Source organism: Accipiter gentilis, chromosome 10 (assembly GCF_929443795.1).
Source record: "Accipiter gentilis chromosome 10, bAccGen1.1, whole genome shotgun sequence".
Taxonomy (NCBI): Eukaryota; Metazoa; Chordata; class Aves; order Accipitriformes; family Accipitridae; genus Astur; species Astur gentilis.
This window is the reverse complement of record NC_064889.1, coordinates 24,918,904-24,939,986: the sequence shown is the minus strand read 5'-3', so window position 1 is coordinate 24,939,986 and position 21,083 is coordinate 24,918,904. Positions and strand designations below refer to the sequence as shown.

At 55.6% G+C, this 21,083-nt stretch overlaps 1 protein-coding gene across 2 annotated transcripts; it reads right to left on the bottom strand.

Moving 5' to 3' along the window:
* Nucleotides 1–7,600: 7,600 nt before the first annotated feature.
* NOX5 (NADPH oxidase 5) lies at nt 7,601–18,556 on the bottom strand. Of its 2 annotated transcripts, none has more exons than XM_049812456.1 (15): nt 18,437–18,556; nt 17,693–17,887; nt 16,684–16,928; nt 16,106–16,340; nt 14,389–14,542; nt 13,138–13,313; nt 12,596–12,778; nt 11,725–11,857; nt 11,085–11,227; nt 9,628–9,672; nt 9,133–9,257; nt 8,641–8,725; nt 8,349–8,448; nt 8,025–8,191; nt 7,601–7,732 (listed from the first exon to the last, which is right to left on the bottom strand). In XM_049812456.1, exons 1-15 carry the CDS (start codon nt 18,554–18,556, stop codon nt 7,601–7,603), a joined length of 2,238 nt encoding a protein of 745 aa, XP_049668413.1. The 2 variants fall into 2 exon arrangements, with proteins under 2 accessions (XP_049668413.1, XP_049668414.1); XM_049812457.1 differs by having other exon boundaries at nt 16,684–16,894; nt 17,737–17,887.
* Nucleotides 18,557–21,083: the final 2,527 nt, after the last annotated feature.

The window sequence follows — 21,083 nt, the reverse complement described above, 5'->3', positions numbered from 1 at the left end:
TAAGCAAGACTGTCTATAAGAAGTGCAGAACCAGATGCTGACCTTTGGTTATGTTGCAGGAGCTGCTGAAGGTTGTGTGCTGCAGGGACCTCTCAAACGTTGGGATTCTGGTGGCTTTGCAAAGCGGGAATAGTCTTAAAAGAATTATTCTTTTAGCTTGGCCCAGAGATTGTTTCCATGGCAATAAACACACATACGCTCCCCACTCCTTTGTCTAAGTTATTCGTTAGTCTTATTTGTCACACACCATGAAAACAAAATCATAGGGTAAAATGCAAAGAGATTTTAAGATAATGAAAGGTTATTGCCTTCCACTGTTCCTCTTTGTGCACAGAGGGAGCGTGCGACCAGAGCCAGCCGCGCCGAGAAATTTCCATTGCAAATGAGTTCAAAATCCCACCAATGCTTTTACATACTTTGGCAGATGTAAATGTAAGGTTGAGCAGAATACATCTTTCTGCTTTCACATAAGAAGTTCTTGAAGTGCTGTACAGGAGGTATGGTTAAATGAAAAAAAATAATTGACAATTTCCTTCATTAAAATGCAATAGTAAAAATAAGGTGTCCGGGTAAAACTTCAAGGCCCCTTTCTGCCTCCCCCACACCGTCATGACAGCACGTCAGCTATCCTGGCTTGTTTAAGTGCTGTTAGGAATCAATCCAAAAGCAAATAGTGTCCTCAAAGTGTATTGCAAAGAAATATCGCAGGTGTTCTTCCAGCATGGGATAAGGGATTTCAGCAGAGGCCCCGTCTACTGTAATGCATTTAAATAGAGCTTAAAGGATGCGGTTCGCATGCTAGCATGAAAAAATTTACATTGCAATTATTATCTTGTTCCCGATTAGCTGCTGTGCCCTGTCTGCGGAATCCTTTCTTTCCGCCAGCCCAATATCAAGCTCAGTTATTCTCCTTTCAGCCTCCTCCTGCACTGGGCTCTAAGCTGATGATTCATGTATTAATATGTGGTTATTAGATGACTCCTCTACCTCCACTGCTGCTATCTGTCTCTGGCAATGGAAGGAGGAAATGAATTCTTAAAACCTCAGGAACAAATAGTCCATGCACGGAGATCAATCCTGCTCTCGCTGACGTCAATGGAAACATTTCCATTGGCTTCAATAGGGGCAGAATTAGTCCTATATATCAGATATTAACTTGATTTATAACCTCACAAAACTCCATGTAGCTGAAGGGGGAAAGCTGTATCTGTTAAAAATAACTCGTGGGAATTAAGTGACTGTCAAAGATATTTCCCTTTCAGGGGGAAAAACAACTATTGGGGCTGTTGGCTGTGAACGGGGGGCTGCCTGTGATGTGGGGAGCATCCCAGCCCTGCTCAGCTGCTGCCCAACCCGAGACCCCCAGCTCTTCAAATGGGGCTCTAACGAGTTACTGCTCTTTAATTAACTCCTCCATCTCATCCATCTCCCCTCTTGAAAGCTGGGTGGGAGGGCAGCAGGGGGGAGCGTGGTCGCTGACAGCTCCGGCAGAGCCTCTTGCTCCCCCGCTGCCGTGGGACAGTCCCCGACCCTCCTCTCTGCAGGGAATCCTCTGCTTTCAAAACAGTTTTTAATGCCCCAAAATAAGAGCTTAATTTAATTCTGAATTTACCTGTGGCCACGCACACGGTGCGTTGAAGCGGCTGTGCTGGGCATTAGCAGTGGGCAAGGAAGAAAAGCCCCAAATAACCTCTTCTTACCACGGTGCTAGGGACAAACGGTGCCTGGGCTCACCCTCCGCCCCCCCCATCCTGCTGGTGATGGGGATGGAAACAGCAACGGAGGGAGCACAAAAAAGCACCAGTCCCCTACCAACCCCACCTCACCCCATGGGCCATCTGCCCTGCTGCAAACAACCTGGGATGAAGCCGGTATCGTCCCGTCCAGCTGCACCCGAGGAGGCATCTAACATCTGGGTGCTGCCGCCTTAATTTGCAGGACCCCCCCTCCTCATGTTCGTGGTCCTACACCCCATGGTCCTTCCCCTGTCCCTGGCACGCCCAGCACTCCCTGCTCCCCAGTCCCTAGCTCCACCAGTTTGGGACCAGTTGTGCTGGGGACAGTAGGGGCAGGTCACATCCCCTCCCTGTACAAAATTTCACACCCAGAGTCCCGGCTCTGGAGCATCTCCCTCCCCTGCCCTGCCAGGCAGAGGGAACAAGAAGACCCAGAAATCACCACCGGTCCTTCATTTCCCTAATTAGAAGCCACCAGCTAATGAGACATCATCCAAGCAAAATATTAGGAGTCGCGTAATAATTATATCAATGAAATCAACAACAATTTAACAGCAAAGGTTAATTACATTTATTTAAAAATCTGATAGACAAAATGACGCTCAAACAGTTGGGCAGACTAATTGAAAGCTAATGTTGCTCCTAAATTGAATTTCAAATGAATTTTACATCCATAGTTCATTTTGCTAATTTCATTCCCTGTATCCTGTAATTTGTTGGCAGTGATTGATTACTTAAGTGAATAATATCTATGTACCAGGACCACTTAGTAATAGAATATGCCAAGTGTGATCATACTGTTAATAAATACAGTTTCTTCAAGGTTTTCCTCTCTGTCTGGATTTTGGAGAAGTGGGGACACGGTGCCGGGGGAGCAAAGGGCTTTCAGCAGCCATAAGCTCCTATTTTAGTTTCTTCTTAACAACAGGTTGCAAAATCCTTCCTATGCTGACGGCAGCCGCCCCTCGCAGCCCTCCAGCAGCATTGATACATGGCAGCATTTCACCACCTCTCAAATCCTCATTTGCTTTTGTCAGTGGCTGAAAATTTATATACTGAGGGTTTGTCAGGGAATATTCTGCACGGAATATCCTGTGCAAGAGGCGCCACAGCCCAGGTGCCCTCAGCCAGCCCTCTCCAACCTGAAACCCAGTGCCCAGCCCCGGTCCGGCACTGCGGACCCCTGACAGACTGACACCCAGACCTCATATCCTGCAGCTCAATCATTACTCGAAACCCCATCAGCTGGAGCGGTGGCTTGGGGTAAACACAGCAGAGCCCCAACAAGCACTGCTGCCTCTTCTCGGCATCTTTGAAGCATCCGCTGCTGCAAGATGAATGCAATTATATCTTAATAAAATTTTAATACAGGGAATTATGCACTTTGCATCCAACCAACAATTAGCTGTTGCTATGCTACAGCCAGAGTGTAATCACAATAATGAAGCCAGCCAAGGGAAGGCATTAATCAGGAGGTGTATCATTATCCAACCTCACCCCCTGCCTCCCCAGCTCCTGATTCGGAGCCTCCTGTTGCTTTAACATGAAAAACAACCCCAAAACAAAGCAAACCCCAGGTTTGGAGGGAGCAACCCCTCTTTGGGCACCATTTCCCGTCCCAGCTGTGGCTTGGTTTGGCCACAGAGATGAAGCTGCCTGTACCCCACTGCTCCAGCTCTGTGCCCACTCCAGCGCCAAAACCTCACGAGTAGCAGCAATCCCCCCTCCACAACTTTCGCATCTTTTAATCATTTATTCCTGGGATCCAAAGGAAACATCCGATGAACCGGAGATGTGGGGGGAAAATGGCAGCTGACGGAGCTTCTGCAGATGGAAAGGGAAGAAATTCATTAATTTTTCATCACCGTGGCTGGGACATGAGCAGCTCAGTATTCATCATGTCAGCAGTGACCTTGATGCTGCCTTCATCCCCCCTTGGAGAGCGTTTCCCCACCATCTGCTGAGCATCAGCCTGCCCTCCGGCGATGGAAAACACCCCGGGGTGGGAGTGAGTTGCAGGCAGGCGGGTACCATTGCTGGCATGAGCAGGCAGGGAGCAGGCAGCTGAAAGCCTGCAAGATGCTTGCATGCTCCAGGGCAGCAAAACCACCTCCTGCAACCCCCTGCCCGGCACATTTCAAGCCCTGAAACGAAGAGGAGCAACCAAATTCTTCCTGATGAACCATATGCACGACTGCAAAAGGCCAGCAGTGTGCATGCTGGCGGGCAGCTTGCCAGCTGCAGAGCGGACACGCTATACGTCTCGGTGTCCCTAAACACCAACACTTTCCTCTAAAGGGAAAATAAAAATCAAAGCCCACCCAGCTTGCAAGACTCTCCTACCCTTCAAAAGCACGGCCGCATGCTTCCCATCAGGGTGGCATCCCCGTTTCTTGGGTGTTTTGTATGATTTTCCCCCAAAATCCCTCTGCTTTGGGTGCCCTGGTGCCACGATGCTCAAAAAGAGCTAAATTTGCCTTTTTTCTTTTTTTTTTTTTTTTGAGATGCTGCAGGCATCAGAGTGCTTCAGCACCCTGCAATTCAGCGGGGATGCAGAATGAAAATGATTATCAGCAGACGCATAATGATTCATTCTGTTTATAATTGCTTCGAAATGTAGGGAGAGCGGGGAGATGTAATTAACTCTTCTTTATGATTGAGATGAGTGTGTTTTCCTCAGTCACGTGACGCTGCCACATACAGCCACAATTTTTTTCTGGCGTCTTTGGCGATGTGAATGCGTAGATGCATGCACGTAAATGGAGTCAGTCCGGGACCATAGCTGAAAGATGTCCCTAAACCACCATAACTCCATGTGCAGAGGGGATATTTATTTCCCTGCGAGCCCCAGGAGACTGCAGCTGTCCTGATTTTCCCTTGGATGTGGCAAGCAGGATCTTACATCATCCCCTGATTGAAACAGCCTTCTTAATTACGGTGCATGGGCTGCCATTGCGACAATGCCGGTAAACGGGCACCCTGGTCCATGCCCCAGAGGATCAGCCCACAGGTTTGGGGTCACATCCAGGCTCCGTTTCACAGTGTGGGTCTCTAGGAAAGACCCTGAATGGGTTTGGTTTTCTTGGCCGAAGCTTGGAAGGGACACGGAGCAGCGATGGGGAGTGCAGAGCTGAGGAGACTCTTTGCAGAGTGAGCTGAAGGTGCAGAATACGTCATCAGAGGAATGCGGTGGGATGAAGAGGAAAGGGGAGCCCCTCTCCCACACTGACACTGCCAGAGGAGCTCAGTTCAGCGAGCTGCCTTACATTTACATCCTGCCGCTAATTGAGGCAAGAAGCCTGCATTAGCCTGAGTTAAGAAAAATTGACACTTGACTTTGGGATCTTCACCTTGTGCTGTGTGTTCGTGGGGTGCTGAGAGCTCTCCACTGTCTCTCCATCCATCATGCGTCAGCCCTGGACGTAACCCACGGGGGATCATTACCCAACCCCTCTGTCATGCTATCTGAAGCAGATTCAGCCACAGAGTTTATGTCACGGCCCCACATCAAATGATTTCTCCTCTCTGGCTCCAGATTTCACTGTACCGCTGGAGCCGATGGCACAGCGCAGCTCCTCAGTGCCTCCCACATCAGCTACTGGTTCAGGCTAAGTGATAAGGTCAGTGGTCCCTGTGCCGGCATCCCAGTAGGTCCGGGATGAGGCCGGTGGAGTGGACTGACAGCATGACACAGGGGTCCCGGGTGCCACCCCAGCAAACACTGCCACCCCCCTGCAGCTCACCTGCCCCGTTACCTCGTGCAGGAGGGAGCTACGGCTGGGGCTGCAAGAAAAACAAGAGCATGAAGGTGAAGGTCCAAGTTTTGGGGGATTTCTGCCTCGCTCAGGTCATGCCTGGAAAAGGCAGTGGTGGGGCAGCTCCCAGCGCTGTGCTGGCACTGGGACAAGGGGGCTCAGCCCCTGCTGCCGCCTGTGGCACCGTCCTGGGCCTCCCGCTGCATCGATGCCTTCCTGCAGCTGCCACAGCTAGGGCAAAGGCAAAGGCAAACCAAGGAGCATTGGATGCAATGACCCAGGACGGGGTTGGATGCTGCGATCGGCTCTGGAAGGCAGCAGGGTCTGAGCATCAAATCCCAACCAAAATGGCCCCAACAAGGATCTGCAGCCCGGGGCGTGCTGACGGCCGCCCCAACCCGGCCGGGCCGGGCTCCCGTGCCCCTCCAGCAGCTAGGCCAATTAGCACCCATTCTGCATGGCATGAAGGCCCAGGGACTGCAAGGTGCAGGGTGCTGCACGCTCTCGTCCACTATGGGCTCCCACCACACCGAGGGGTGCAATCCTGCCCCGCGGCACAGCCGGGTGCTCAGAGCCTTCCCAGGGCACAGGTCCCCCCGCACCCACATTGCACCCTGCCATGCCCGGCTGTGCTGGCTCTGCGGGACGGCCGGGAGCCCACCGTGCCGGCAGCGGGCTGCTCCTCCGGCTCTGGGTTAGGCTTCGCTCTCCCCACAGGCATCTTGGCCGTCAGATGAGCGTCTCATCCACATTAATCTTTCCTTTTTATTTTTTTACACAAGAGCATCAGCGTATTGCACAGGTGGCCCATAAAAGGCCGTGTAAATCAGCCAGGGAAGGCAGCTTCGCACGAGCTGGGTCCCCGCGGGCCACTGTCGCTCCCAGCACGGCCGGCCACACGCGGGGACATCTCTGCACCCCGGGCCCCGCTGTTTTGGAAGTCACCCCATCCCGCCGCCATCCCGAGGCTGGCCCCCCTCCTCGGCACCACCAAAATACCCATTTTCCCGGTGCAAAAAGAAACAAAGCCCCTTCTGGTCAGCAAACCAGGGCTGAGATGGGACAGGCCAGGGCGTGGGGGCGGCCTGCCAAATTATTTGTCTTTTTTGCAGAAAAACGTTGCGTGCCCTCCGCAAAGGAACAGCCGGAGCTGCTGGGGCTGCCCCAGGGTGCGGGGCGAGCGGCGGGCTCTGGCAGGTCTGCCCCGGGCAGGGGGGCCGGGGGGGCCCAGGCCGGCGCAGCCCCGGCCCCGGGCGGCCGGCCCGGCGCTGGTTGCCGAGTCTGCAGTGCCCTCCTGTGGGCACCGCTCCGCCGGCCGGGCACGGCCGCCCGGCACCCCGCAGGGTCCTGCGGGACCCCGCTCCCCCCCCCCGCAAAGGGCTCCAGCACCCCGTCCCCTCCATCCCAAAGGGCTTCATGCCGAAGCCCCGCAAAGGGATGCAGGAGCCCGTCCCCTCCATCCCAAAGCCCTGAAAAGGGATGCAGGGCCCCATCCCCTCCATCCCAAAGCCCTGAAAAGGGATGCAGGAGCCCATCCCCTCCATCCCAAAGCCCTGAAAAGGGATGCAGGAGCCCGTCCCCTCCATCCCAAAGCCTTGCAAAGGGATGCAGGACCTCACCCCCTCCATCCCAAAGCCCTGCAAGGTGATGCAGGGCCCCATCCCCTCCATCCCAAAGCCCTGAAAAGGGATGCAGGACCCAGTTCCCTCCATCCAAAGCCCCGCAAAGGGATGTAGGACCCCATCCCCTCCATCCCAAAGCCTTGCAAAGGGATGCAGGGCCCCATCCCCTCCATCCCAAAGCCCTGCAAGGTGATCCAGGACTCCATCCCCCCATCCCAAAGTGCTCTGGGACACTGGTTCTTTCCTCCTCAAAATCCCTGCATTGATGCTCCAGGACACCCCAAATGGCTCCAAGATCCTGTCCCCTCCACCCCAAAGCCCCGAAGCCCAGCTCAGCTCCTTCCCCTCCCTGTTGCATCCCACCCTCCCCAGCTCTGACTGAGAGGTAGCCGGGAGCCAACACGGATGGTGCAGCAGGATCCAGCGCCAGAGCCCATCACCCCACTTCAGGGATTGTAGGGGCAGGCAGGGAGGCAAGAGCTGTTGGTTAGAAGTTTTCTTTGAAGAATTGGAAGCCAAAGCGCTCGCAGTGTGCCTTGATGACTTTGGCAAGTGCTGGCGAACCGCAGAAGAAGACCTGTACTTTCCCTCTCTTCTCCTCTGCCACCTTCCCAAACACCTAGGGCACAGGCAAAAGGAGAAGAGGAGGTGGTGGCACAGCCCCCTCCCGCCCGGCCAGATCCCTGCCTGCTTTGGCAGCTGCTGCCCGGCACAACTCAGCCTCCCCATGCTCCCATGGCACTTGCTTTCCCACGGGAAGGAGAGGTTTCCCTGGGTTGGGGTATCCCGGTGCATCCTCCCCCTCTGAAACGGGGCTCTCCTGTGGTGTTCCCCCCCAAAGAGCAGGTCTGGTGAGCATGGTTCCCTTTGCATGAGCATGATTTTGGTGGTGGGGCAGAGCCAGCCCTCACCTTGCTCCAGTCAGGGCGGCCGGGCTGGGTTCTGGTCCGCAGCCCAGTGATTGAGTCCCTCTGCTCCTTGGCGGCCAGCAGGTCCAGGGCCATCTGCAGCCCGATGGCCTTCATGTCATTCTTGCTGAGGGCCGACGTCATGTACATGTGCATCTCCAAAAACCGCCCTGGGCATTCAAGGGGAGCCCAGCTGCAGTCTGGGGGTCCAGGCCCACTCTGTGCCCCCTTGGGTCGGGCTGGGCTCTCCTGGGGGTGATGCCAAACACAGGGCTGGGGACCCCCGGGTCAGGGGGCTGTGCTGGCCGGCCTCTGCCTCCCACTCACCTCCCGGCTCCTGCTCAGCCTGCTCCATTTCCAGCTTGGTTAGGAGGCTGACAAACCACTCAAAGTGCTTCTGGTCCCGATTTATCCAGATGAAGTCAACCTGAAAGGACACAGCAGCCTCTGCTTCGAAGCTGGCAGGCAGCACAGGGGCCAAATCCAGCCACCCACCACCCCAGACCTCCCGGAGTGGGAAGGGATGCTCGTGGGCTCTCCACCCCCAGGAGTCTGCAGCCCTCCTGCCCCCATCCCCAGGGAAAACCTTGGTCCTGCATCCCACTCCACCTGCTCCTACCTTCCTGAGCGTCATCTCCTCATCCCGCAGGTCCTCGCACCATGAGTAGTGGCAGCTGGGGCAGCTCTGCTTTCGCCGGCGGTACCTGCAAGGGCAAACACAGCCCTGCCTGCCCCACCGCCCGCACCCCTCCGACCCCAGCAGACCTTTTCAGGGAGACCCCGAGCACCCATTCCTCACCAGCTCTGGTGCATGCCCATGGCCGACCTCCTGCCAGGGGGTTTCCTGCAGCGGAATTCCCCAGGGGGAACCCTGACACCAAGGAAGGACCCACGCGTGGGTCTCGTGGCCATGTGTTATGAGTCCCAAGGTTAGAATTGAGGAGGAGCCACAATGGGAGCTGCCCCATGGTGCTCATCCCGCAAGGAGAAGTGTCGGAAGACGGGTCTACCATGGCATACATCACGTCTTGTGCCTTCCGAAGCCACGTCAGAGCTCATATTGGGGGTCCGCTGGCATGACTGCAGCCTGAGCTGCTGCAACGGCACCAACCTGTACATGATGCTCTGCAAAATGGAGGCAAAGGGGGTGATGCCAATGCCTGCACCAATGAGCACAGCATGTTCTGAGGTGAAGATCCTCCGCGTCGGGGTCCCATAAGGGCCGTCGATGTAGCACTAGGAGAGACGAGAAATAGGGACGGATTCAGCAGCCCGTGGGTGCTAAAACAATTCTTAGGCTGCAGATAGGAGCAGGGTTAGTGTGCAAGATGCATTGCAGGCTTATGGAGCCCAGGCAGAGTTTGGGGTCTTTTATGGGAGTTTCATGGGAGCACAGGAAGAGGAGGAGAGGGTGGGCAGAAGCACAAAGCCCTCCGGCAGTGCTGGGTTTGCATCAGCCCCAGGTGGGTCTCCCTGTGCACAGGGGCACATGCATCAGGTGGCCAGGCACACGTGTGGGGTGACTGGGCACACGTGTGGGTCCCCCCAGGGATGCTGAGTGCAGCCCTGCTCACTGGAGCCGGGGAAGGATGGAGGCATCCCTCACCTTGATGCTGCAGAACCGATGGGTCTCACCCAGCCCGGTGGAGACCTGCAAGGTAAAGAGAGCAGTGACCGTCTCCTCCCCATCCCTAACCCCTCCATGACAGCTAATGCTAAACCTGCTTGTTCCCCGGGTTTAGTTTTGGGGTGGGTTTTTTCCAGCTGGGTTTATCCAGACTGTACACGTTTCCAGCCGCATCCCTCGGTCAGACCCAGGGCGCTGCTCATGCCAAGCCCAGCACAGTGCCCACATTCCCGACGGTACGTCCCATTAACGTCCAGTGCCAGGAACCTGTCACCTGATGACATTATCTGGATCATAATCAGTTTGAGTATTGATTAAAAAGGCAGTTATCAAAATCCCCACACAAGTTGGGGGGGTGAGTAAGAAGTTCCCAAGGACTGCGATGGCCTGGGTGGTGGGAGCAGGCGTGGGGAACCTCTGCTCACCCGGGGACAGATAAGAATGTAAGGGTGACAGGTAGAGAAACTCATTAAAACCGGTGCATGTAAGTATGTTATCTGCCAGGACTGCTCCTCCAGCCGAGACAGAATCAATATCCCAAGAGCTTTTCATGTCAGGGGATAAAAGCTGCTAACGGTGCCTCTCAGGATCCTGGCATTGCCATGGTTGATATCCGAGAAGTTTCTTTTGAAAAGACCTTTTAACGAGCTTTGGTCCATTTCGGATGGAAGCACTGCTTCCCCTTGTTTCTCCAGGTCAGTCTTCTGGCTGCTGCTATGTTGATGAGAGCAGAGACACCCCCCCACCCCCATCCCGCAGGCACCAGGGGCTCTGCCGCTGCCCACCGGGGAGCGTGGGGGTCTCGGCGGCCCTGGGCGAGGGTGGGAGATGGTGCTCACCCCCTCCACCGGCAGGTCCTCCTCTCCTGGGGCAGCAGCGCCGGTGGCTTTGTATGATGTCAGCTGAACAGCTCTGTCCCCGCCGGTGGCCACAGACCCCCCCTTGGAGCCACCTCTACTGCAGAGGCCTTCCTGGAAGCCAAAGGCCAAGGCATCACTGGCTGCAATGCTCACGGGCATCTGATGCCCTATGTATCAGGGTCATACAGCATCAGTGGAGGGGTGGGACATGAAATCCTTCAAGGCTGCACAAGCACCTTGCAGGGGATGTGTACCATGAGAGGTACCCCCAGCACCCAGCCTGGCGCTGCATGGGTGGCCGAAAACTGGGGTGACCATGGGGGGAATGGCTCAGCAGAGCACATCCAGCCCTGACCTGTCCTCACTTCTTTGATTTTTTGGAACTGGCCAGGGGCAGACTGTCCAGCAGAGCGCTGCGCATGTGCCAGACAAGGACATCAGCTTGAGAAACCCGTAGGCACATCATGGGGGGGCCTCAGTTTGGCAAAGCCACCACCTCGCAAACGGCTGCCAGCCAGCAGCAGTTCAAGGTCTAACCTCTGTGTCTGCCGAAAGCCGAGCCCCATCCACACCAACCTGCTCCCAGCGTTGGCATCTCTTCTCCCTCAGGCTCCTGCTGAGCGGTTTCAGCTCGAGGCTGGGCAATTCGGGCTGCTGGAAGTATTCGTACAGCTTGTTGGTCCACTGGCCCAGCGACCTGATGTGCAGCCAGAGGGTCTCTGCAGGATGAAGTGGAGCAGTGGGTGGGCATCCTATGTAAGGAACTGCCCTGCAGCCCCAGCGCCACAGGCTGCATACCGTACACCTCTGGCCCCAGGGACCCAGCAGCAGTCCCCACCAATGTCCTTCACATCAGCCCCAGGCTTGCAGCGGAGGATTGGGTTTGCTCTAATAGCTGGGTGAAGCCCAAAGCCCAAATCCCAAACCTTGGGTGCCCATGGAGCCAGGCAGGGCATTCGGGTGCCATTCTGTCCCCACACTTTGCTTGAAATAACCCAAGCACATGTTTTTATACAGCACTTATGTACAGGCAGAGATGGAGGCAGGGGAGTTGAGGCATAAACACAAACTGCCCTGCTCCATGGGCATGGACACCTCCTTGCATGACCCTCAGAGGGGATCCAGCCACCCCGATGGGGCTTGTGTGATGCAAAACATCGTCCCGGTGATGCAAAACATCCCAGCAATGCAAAATGAGTGAAGGATCAGTGATCACCTTGCTGCTCGGGAGCGCTGCTGATGGTGAAGGGATGCCACTCGTAGGTGGCGATGGCCGGGATGTTGAGGTAGATGTAGTCTCCGGGCTTGTAGTGGAAAAACTGCGGTCTCTCGATCACAAGGTGAGTCACCTGGAGGTAAAGGAGACCAGAAAAGCTGGGAGCATCCAGCAGGCACGTCATGCTGGTCGGTCTCTGCCGGGCTGGTCTCTCTGCAGCCCACGAGCACCCAAGTTTGTGCCTCCCATTTTAAACAGTGGCCAACATGAGATGGAATTACAGCTTTGACCTGAGAAAGAGGTTTGTTCTCCTATTCACCGCCCAGCTTTGCTATCAAACAAAAATCTCAGTTAGGGCTGGCCTCAAACAAGATTTTTTCTGAAGAAACTAAGAGTCAAAGCAGTTTTCATTTTGTCTTTTGTTGTTCTATGGGTTTAGGGGTTTTTACTTGAAAAATAGACAAAAATCTAAGCTTTAAAAAAATTGCTTGAGAACAAAAAAAATTGCTTTCACCTTTTGCTGCAAACATTCACCAACACAGCCTGAAGGAACCCAAACCTGCATCTTTTCCATATAAGCTATTCATTGAGCCCTGTCCCTCCCACACGTGGCCGGGAGAGTATCCCCCTTGCAGCTTGCTGTGCAAACACGTCAGGGCCATCACCCCCTCCCGTGTCCCACTGTCCCTCCTTTTCCCCTGTGTCGAATAACCAGCATGGTCACTTACAAAGTGCTTTTCCCCAAACCGCAAAACACTTTGCAAATACTAAAGATATTTCTGTGCACCATAGCAGCTTTATTCTGGGTCTCAGAAGAGGAGAGCATCAGGAGGGAGGTGGGAAGGGGCATGGAGACCCCTGTGGTGCAGACCTTGGAGGGCAGCAAGTTGACCTCCACGATGCGCAGCCCCCCAGCACGCCGCCAAACCAAGCCGACCACCTTCTCCAGCACGAAGAGGCAGCCGGGAACAGCAAACCACTTCCAGAAGTGGGGGCCGTGGAGGATGAGGAGGGTCCAGACAGAGATATAGGAGAGGTGGGTCCAATAGAAGACCTGTGGGCAGGGAGCAAGGGACATCAAGGGGGGCTGAGCACGAACTGAAGCCGGTAGAGCCAAATGGTGCTTTGTGGTGAGGCTGTGCCGGGGCATCCCAGCAGGCAAAGGCAGCCTAAATGATGAAGAAAAGCACAGAAACCCCAAAACTGCAAATCTCAGGAGTGGGGGGGTGTCCAAGGGCGATATCAAGGGGCACCACAGCCGGCTCATACGCTCTCCCCAACCCATGGGGAAGTACCCTGATGGGCACCCACCCGCCGGACCCTCGCCCCGGTCCCCCCAGCTCCCCAAGACAGAGCAGCTTTGGGCATGGCATTGGGGTTTTCCAGGTCGCACTGTGCCGTGGCGGGACCCACCTCGAAGTGGCCGCTCCGTCGGATGCAGGGGCTGGAGAAGGCGAGCATGGCGGCCAGCAGCCCCTGGAGAACCAGCCCCGTCTGCGAGGCCGTGCCGCCCAGGCCCCCCACGCCGGGCCGTGCTGACAAGAGGTACTCGGCGAGGGCATGGCGCCCGTCCTGCCGCGCCAGCCTGCCTGGGCACACGCACGGGTCGGGACAGGGTGCTGGTCACCCGCAGCACCCCCCTGCTGCGCACCCAGATTTCTGCTGCACTCACCGAACAGGTACCAATTATTTTAACTAAGAAGCGCTCAAGTGCTTTGCTCAGACATTTTGAAAAATGCAACTTTTCTCCTTTCTTGGGCTCAGCACTGTTGCAAGGGGGGGCATTTTGCAGGAGGGAGGGCAACGCAAGCAGACGTGCTTCCCCGGGGTGCTGCTCATCCCCTTGAGCGGAGGAAGGGTGCAGCCCTGGCACCCCGCCGTGGGGTAAGGGGGGTTGTGGGGTGCAGGGCTGTAGGATGCAGGGCACAGACCCCACTCGGGAGCTGCGTGGGGGAGAGTGGGAGCCCCTCGCTGCCCGGCTGGGAAGCCACTAGAGGGGGATAACAGACAGCACACAGACTGTGCGGCACCGCACGGGCCCTCCAGCTCCCTGCACCCTGCCTGCGGCCTCACTGCCCGCTTGGGCATGTGCACCTCCTCTCCAGGCCTTGCATCCCCCTCCCTGGGACATCTGCATCCCTCCAGGACGTGTGCATCCCCCAAGACATGTGCATTCCCCCTCCCCCGGGGACACAAGCCGCCCCTCTCTGGGACATCTGCATCCCCCCAGAACATGTGTGTCCCACCCTCAGGACATGTGCATCCCCTCCCTGGGACATGTGCATCCCCTCCCTGGGACATGTGCATCCCCCAGAACATGTGCATTACCTCCATGGAGCATGTGCATTCCCCCCCCCCCGCCCCGGGGACACATGCAGCCCCTCCCTGGGACACCGGCATCCCTCCGGGATATGTGCATCCCCTCCCTGGGACATCTGCATCCCCCCCCCCCAGGACAAAAGCATCTCCCCTTAGGGCTCAGTGCAGACCCCTACTGCTTTTCATCCATGCAGTGTGGGTGATGCCTCCTCCACCAAGGGGCATTTTCCCCTTTAGCAGCAGGGGAACCCACTGCAGGATTAATGGGGCGCGTTAGAGGGGGTGTTGCCCGAGATAAAACCACAGCAGCCGAAGGGCCGCCCCTGCCCAGGAGCTGCTACTTACTGAAGTTGGCGATGTGGGCACCCGTGTGAATGGCTGCCAGCATCAGCACCACATACCCCACGAGCTGGTGGAAAACAACGTGCTGGTCCAGCGGCAAAACCTTGGCGACAGGGGTAGCTCGAAGCCAGGTCAGACACCTCCGCAGCATCAGCACCTCCGGAAGAGGGAGAGGGACAATCGGAGATGCCGGGGGGCAATTGGAGATGTTGGGGGCATCAGCCAGGGGCTGGTCCCCTGGGGCTCCAGAGCCAGCTCCCCGCTGATACAGGTGTATTGGTTTTGTTTGGCAAGGTTTTGGTAGCGGGGGGGGGGGGGGGGTTACAGGGGTGGCTTCTGTAAGAAGCTGCTGGAAGCTTCCCCTGTGTTCGAGAGAGAGCGAGCCCATACTAGCTGGCTCTAAGACGGACCCGCCGCCGGCCAAGGCCGAGCCAATCAGTGATAGTGGTAACGCCTCTGTGATAACATTTTTTAAGAAGGAAAAAAAGTTGGGACGGAGAGAAACTGCCGCCGGAGTGAGGAGTGAGAACATGTAAGAGAAACAAGCCTGCGGACACCAAGGTCAGTGAAGAAGGAGGGGGAGGAGATGCTCCAGGCGCCGGAGCGAAGATTCCCCTGCAGCCCGTGGTGAAGACCCTGGTGAGGCAGGCTGTCCCCCTGCAGTCCAGGGAGGTCCACGGTGGAGCAGATCTCCACCTGTAGCCCGTGGAGGACCCCACGCCGGAGCAGGTGGGTTCCCGAAGGAGGCTGTGACCCCGTGGGAACCCCGCGCTGGAGCAGGTTCCTGGCAGGACCTGCGGATCTGTGGAGAGAGGAGCCCACGGAGCAGGCTTTCTGGCAGGACTTGTGACCCCGTGGGGGACCCGCGCTGGAGCAGTGTGCTCCTGAAGGACTGCACACCGTGGAATGGACCCATGCTGGAGCAGTTCGTGAAGAACTGCAGCCCGTGGGAATGGCCCACGTTGGAGGAGTTCGTGGAGGACTGTCTCCCGTGGGTGGGACCCCACGCTGGAGCAGGGGAAGAGTGTGATCAGCCCTCGTCCTGAGGAGGTGAAGCGGCAGAAAATAACGTGTGATGACCATAAACCCCATCCCTGTCCCCCTGTGCCGCTGGGGGGGCTTGGTGGTGAAATCCGGGAGGGTAGTTGTGCCCGGGAAGAACGGAGGGGTGGTGGGAAGGTGTTCTGAGATTTCATTTTATTTCTCATTACCATGCTCTGGTTGATTTGTAATAAATTGAGTTAATTTTGCAAATTGAGTCTGTTTTGCCCGTGACGGTAATAGTGAATGATCTCTCCTGTCCTTATCTCGACCCGCGAGCCTTTTGTTATATTTTCTCTCCCCTATCCAGCTGAGGATGGGGGAGTGATAGAATGGCTTTGGTGGGCACCTGGTGTTCAGCCAGGGTTAACCCATCACAACAGGGTGTCAGACTGGAGAGCACCCAGAGACAGAAATCAAGGACCTATCTGCAGGCTGCCATGAGTGCCCTTGTCTCAAAAAGCTCACAACCTCCCTAACCCATTATTTATATATAATTATTTAGAGCAGACAGCCTAGTCCCACAGTTGCAAAAGCCCACAGGCTCTAATTACTGCCCTCCAAAGAGCCCCTGGCACAGGGATAAGGTCCCAGTATAGATGTGACTGTAAATAGCCCAGGTAACCATCACCCCATGCACCCCACGAGCTTTGCATCCCTCCTGGGACCCAGCACTCACTGCAAGGAAGGCACAGTTGAAGTTCAGGCACTGCCCGCAGCCCCGGGCCACCGCCAGCCACTTGCCAAGGCCAATGTGCTGCAGGGCGGCCAGGATGAAGAGCAGGAGGTTGAGGCTGGCGTAGCCTCCCAGGAAGGCGAGTTTGCTGCGGTGGTTGTGCCAGTATGCCCGGGTCAGGTAGCGCGGCCGGCAGCTCCTCTCTGCGGGCGGCGGGGGCTTCAGCCAGCTCGCTGCACTGGGAGAAAAGGTATTGGATTGCTCCTTGCCTGAAGAAAGGGGGAAGCTGGGGCAATACTGCACCCAGGCTGGCACCCATCCCTGCACCCAAGCCCTGCACCCAGCGTGGCATCATCCCTGCACCCATCCCTGCATCCAAGCCCTGCACCCAGCTTGGCACATAAGGCACTTGAGTTGCTTGAGTGCTGGCCCAAGCATCTTGTGGTCGGGGCACCCCATGATAACCTTAAGGAGAACATAAATTCTATGCTTTTTCCTCCATGCAGGAGGAAAAAGGTGCTTGCAAGGGAACCCGCAGCCCCATGGAGCTGCCAGAGGGACCCACCGACTGACGCAGCTACCTGATGGTCAGGTTCTCCAGGACCTCTGGGAAACCCTCCAGCTCCTCCCTGAGCTCCTCAAAAGTGATGGAGCCGCTGTGGTCCTTGTCGGCAGCCTCGAAGAGGGCTAAGGTGAGGTCTCCCAGCCGCTCCTCAGGCAGGGCTATCGCGCTCTCCCGCAGGCACCAGCCCAGCACCACGCGCAGCTCATCTGGGTCGATGGAGCCACTACCTGCGGAGGTCAGAGCAGGGACCTCAATGTGCCACTGCACCCTGACAACCCCATGGGTTTACCTTTATCTTGCACCTTTAATTCAGAAGTTGCCTCCCTTTAATGCAGAAATTGCACACAGGCTCTTTGGGAGGAAACTGTGCCTGGCCAGAGCAGGACCGTACCATTGCTCATAAATCAGCAAACTCATGCATTTAAAAAAGAAAGGTGACCTAATTGGCAGTTTACCTGCAGCAGCCACGTTGTCGTTTGGCTGGCATTGCTCACTGCTAGCAAAGCGATGCAGACACGCTTATCTGGCAGCAAGGCATGAGAGCAAACCAGATAGGCAAGAGGCTCGGCTCTCAGTTCTTTGGCCAGCATTTTATGCCCAAGCAGGTCAGAGCAGGAAAAGCAGCTCAAGAAGAGCTTTGCTTTTGTTATTTCCAGCTTTCCCAGCCAATGGAGGAAGAAGAGAGCGTGCTGGGATTCATAAACATCAATGGGATTGAGAGCTGATATTTGAGTGGAGCAGAGACTGCTTCTCTTCGCAGCCAAGGGTGAAAGCAAATCATGGGAAATCCTGACACGTGGCTGATTTAATTGCTGGCTTTCAGATGGATTTTTGATGCTTTCATCATGGGACGAAGGCAGCTAACACTGCTTACCTTTGATGAAGATCCAGCAGTGAAGACCCTCCTACGCTATTACCCAGCTGTGCTTAACCTAAGAGGGGACGTGACACCAGCACTGAAGCCGAGTGGCGATGCCCGCACTTGGATGTTCAGGGGAGAGCCGTGCTGCCTTGCAAATCGCAACTTTGTTCAAATAAAGACAAATGAATCTATTTTTCATCATCTTACCATCCACATCATAAACCTGGAAGAGGAATCTCAGCTTGTCCATCTCATTCCCATGTATGAGCAGGCTCAGGGCTTTCAGCAGCTCCTCCAAACTAATGGTCCCACTCCCATCTGCATCAAACAGCGTGAAGAACCTCTCGGCGAAGAAGGACTGCAGGGAGGAGGACAAATGCTCTCACATGACGGTGGGATGCTCTCCACCGACCAAAACCTGATGCTACAAACAAAGCTCTCACAGCCAGCAATGGGAATTGCCTGGCAAAAGCTGAAAGTTGTGGGGAAAGCCTGAAAACAGGAGAGAGGAACAAAGGCTGCTTTTTGCAGGGGTGTATTGGCACCGAAGCCAGAGGGGGCTGCCCAGGGAAAGGAGGGAGCCCTGGGGACATGGGATGGGACGGGGCAGGAGGCAGCTGGGAGGGAATATTCACTGGGAATAGCCAAGCATGTTCAAAGACAGGCTGTGGATAGCCAATCGATTTTGCGTTGCCAATGGTTAATCGGTGGTTTCCACTCCTGCTTGCTGCAGAGTACTGCTAGGTTTCTCTCTCCCTCTTCTCACACAACACCATGCAATTCTATTTTTAAGCTTAATTTTCTCCAAATACAGTAAGAGAGCACAGTTCGGTGTCGGGCTGCTAGTGCTGCCTGGAGGAAAGGACCCCACACCCCAGCTCTCCCCCCCGCCCCTGGGAGCATTCACCTCCTTCACTTGGAGAGCGGTTTTGAACTCTTCCAAGTCGATTTCTTTGTCCTCCCCCACGATGCTCCTGAACTGCTTTGTCACCCACCGCAGCCACTCGGCATCCTCGGCCACACTCATGGTGCAGGAACCTGGGGGAGGGAGCAGCACAGGGTGGGCAGCAGCCCCTCGTAATGCCCTATAGCCTTCAAAATCTGCTTTTTTACTGTTCCTGCCATGCTTTCAGCACCTGCAGACTCCCTGCAGCCTTGTGCTCCGGAGCAAAAGGGCAGCTGCTCTCTGTCCGCCTTGCCAGGGCAGGATGGGGCATCCCTCACAGCTGGCCCCAAACTGGGTCCCGCCCTGGGCTGAGCTGGGACTTGGGCAACCCCGATGGCTGTGGTGATGATACACGTCTGAGGGGCATGTGGGTGCTGCATCACATGCAACCCCAAACTTCCATGTACCAAAGAAATGAGCTACTGAGTCCTATTTGTACCTGCCATGCTACTGAACACCACTGTGAAGGTGCTTGAGGTGATATTAGCACTAATAAAGGGTAACTCCTTCCTTCTTGACCTTTCCTCCCAAGGCAAGTCAAAAGATGCAGCTGTCTGAGCCATCCCTGTGCCTGCACACCCCACGTGAGACCCTCAGTTGCTTTTATGGACCTGAATTAGCAAGCACCAACACACAAGATGGTAAGAGCTAGCGCATTTGCAGGGCGAGGAGACAGGCTGCCCCTGCGAAGCAGCTGGCACCTCCCTGGTCTTGCTTTGCCCTTGCCAGAGCAGACATCCTCACAGGGGCTGTGCAGCTGATGGTTAAAAGTGAGAAATAACACCACCATCCCCACCCCCCCAAAAAAAAAATATATCTGCAGCTGCCTGTGCTGCACGAGGCTCACATGGCCACCACGACCTGCCAGCCACTGCAGGAGCAGAGCATCCTCTGGGGGGGTCAGCCCATGATCCGGCTTCATGCTCCCACTCCCCTCCTGGAGACCGAGCTCACGGCTCAGCCCCAAAGGGGCTGCGGAGGAAGGAAGGTTTCCTGCTTTGCTCCCTGGCGGTCCTGTGCAGTCTCTCCTCTTTCATCTCCTGCTCTCGAGCAGCTCGTCCGTCAGGTTAACCAGGTACTTCAGGTACAAGTCCCTGGGCTGCCCGGGTCCCTCTAATCACCCAAGCGTGAGCTGCGTCGCACAGCCCGACGTGTTTCACGGTGTGTGCTCAGCGAGGCTGAACTTGTTACACCCACACCTTCATCCTCGGATCTCCCTAACTTTTGAGAGCTCAGTTTTACAGACTGAACCTTTCAGCTTCCAGTGGCAGGGAGGTGCCGCTCCCCAGTTGAGCTGGGACAAAGGGAGGGTGGCAGCAGCAAGATACTCTGGGGTTTCCCTTTGCAAACAAAACTCGAGCAGGGAGATGGAAAATTTTGCTCCCCGCAGGCACTCAGCCCTCTTTCCCCTTCCCTCTCCTCTCCTGGATGGTCCTCACCTCCATCCTCCTGCTCCATCCCATTCGGTCCCTGCCTTCTTACCTCCCCGTCCCCCTCTCCACCTCCTGCTCCAGACCTCAGCGCTTCTCCAAATCCCCCATCCTTCTGTCAGATCTGTCAGCAGCTCGCCAACAGAGTCCAAAATTACCACCGGCTCTCATTATCTTGGGAAACCAAGAGAAAATCAACACAGAGCTGCTGCGTTCAACGAGCCTTTTTACAACTCTGAGCCAGCCTGTGCCATATTACCCCAACCCCCTTCTGTTCACCATTCTCAAATGGCTCCTGAGGGACGTAAAACGGGGGTCGCAGCAGAAGGACATGGTGTTCCCAGGGAGAACGGGCAGCAAGAGAGCAATGGTGGGCAGTGCGGCTGGAAACAAGGCACAAACTTCTGCTCACATACAGGGCGGTCACTCCTGAGCCCTCTCCTGCTTCACACCAGTTTTAATTTATCATCTCGCTTATCTTACAATCACACTCCGTTTTGTCCTCAGGTCTCTAGCTGCAGCACGGTTCTTCTGTTGCCGCATAATATTTAAAATGTAGCTGATCACAGCTGTTGTATGTTATTCTTTTAATTTCCTTTATTTTATATTTCTTGCGCCATTAAGCAGTCTCACCTCGGGAAGCGCGCGCCCTGCCAAATCCAATAAAGAGCTCGTATTCACCTGGTGCTTCAATCCTTATTTACTGGCCATCAGGAACACATGGGGAAGTGTCTTTTTCATACTGCAAGCTTTATTCCTTTTTGAACAAATCCTAATTGTACACCACTAAACTGTGACTAAATTGGGGAGGAGGTTGCCATGGGAATGTCAGAACCAGAAACCAGGTAGTAAAGCATTTCTGCTTTACTACTCCGGCTGATGTCATGGGTGCTCCAGGCAGTAAACAAGCAGGGAAAGCAGGGAGATGGTTTATACGCTAAGCGGCAGAGTTTCGCTTCATCGCCGGAGCTGAAGCAGCCGATCCCAGCTGGAAAACTTCCTTGGACTACCTACTGTCTTGTTTATTGGAAAGTTTGCGGAGCTTTGTACAAAAATCCCCCTCTGGCTCCATGGGCACGGCAGACACAGCTCAGGTCTGGAGACATTGCCCCGGGACTAAGGCTCGTGCTGCACATAGACCCGATGTCAGGAGCACCTACAGCGCCTCACCTCTCCTA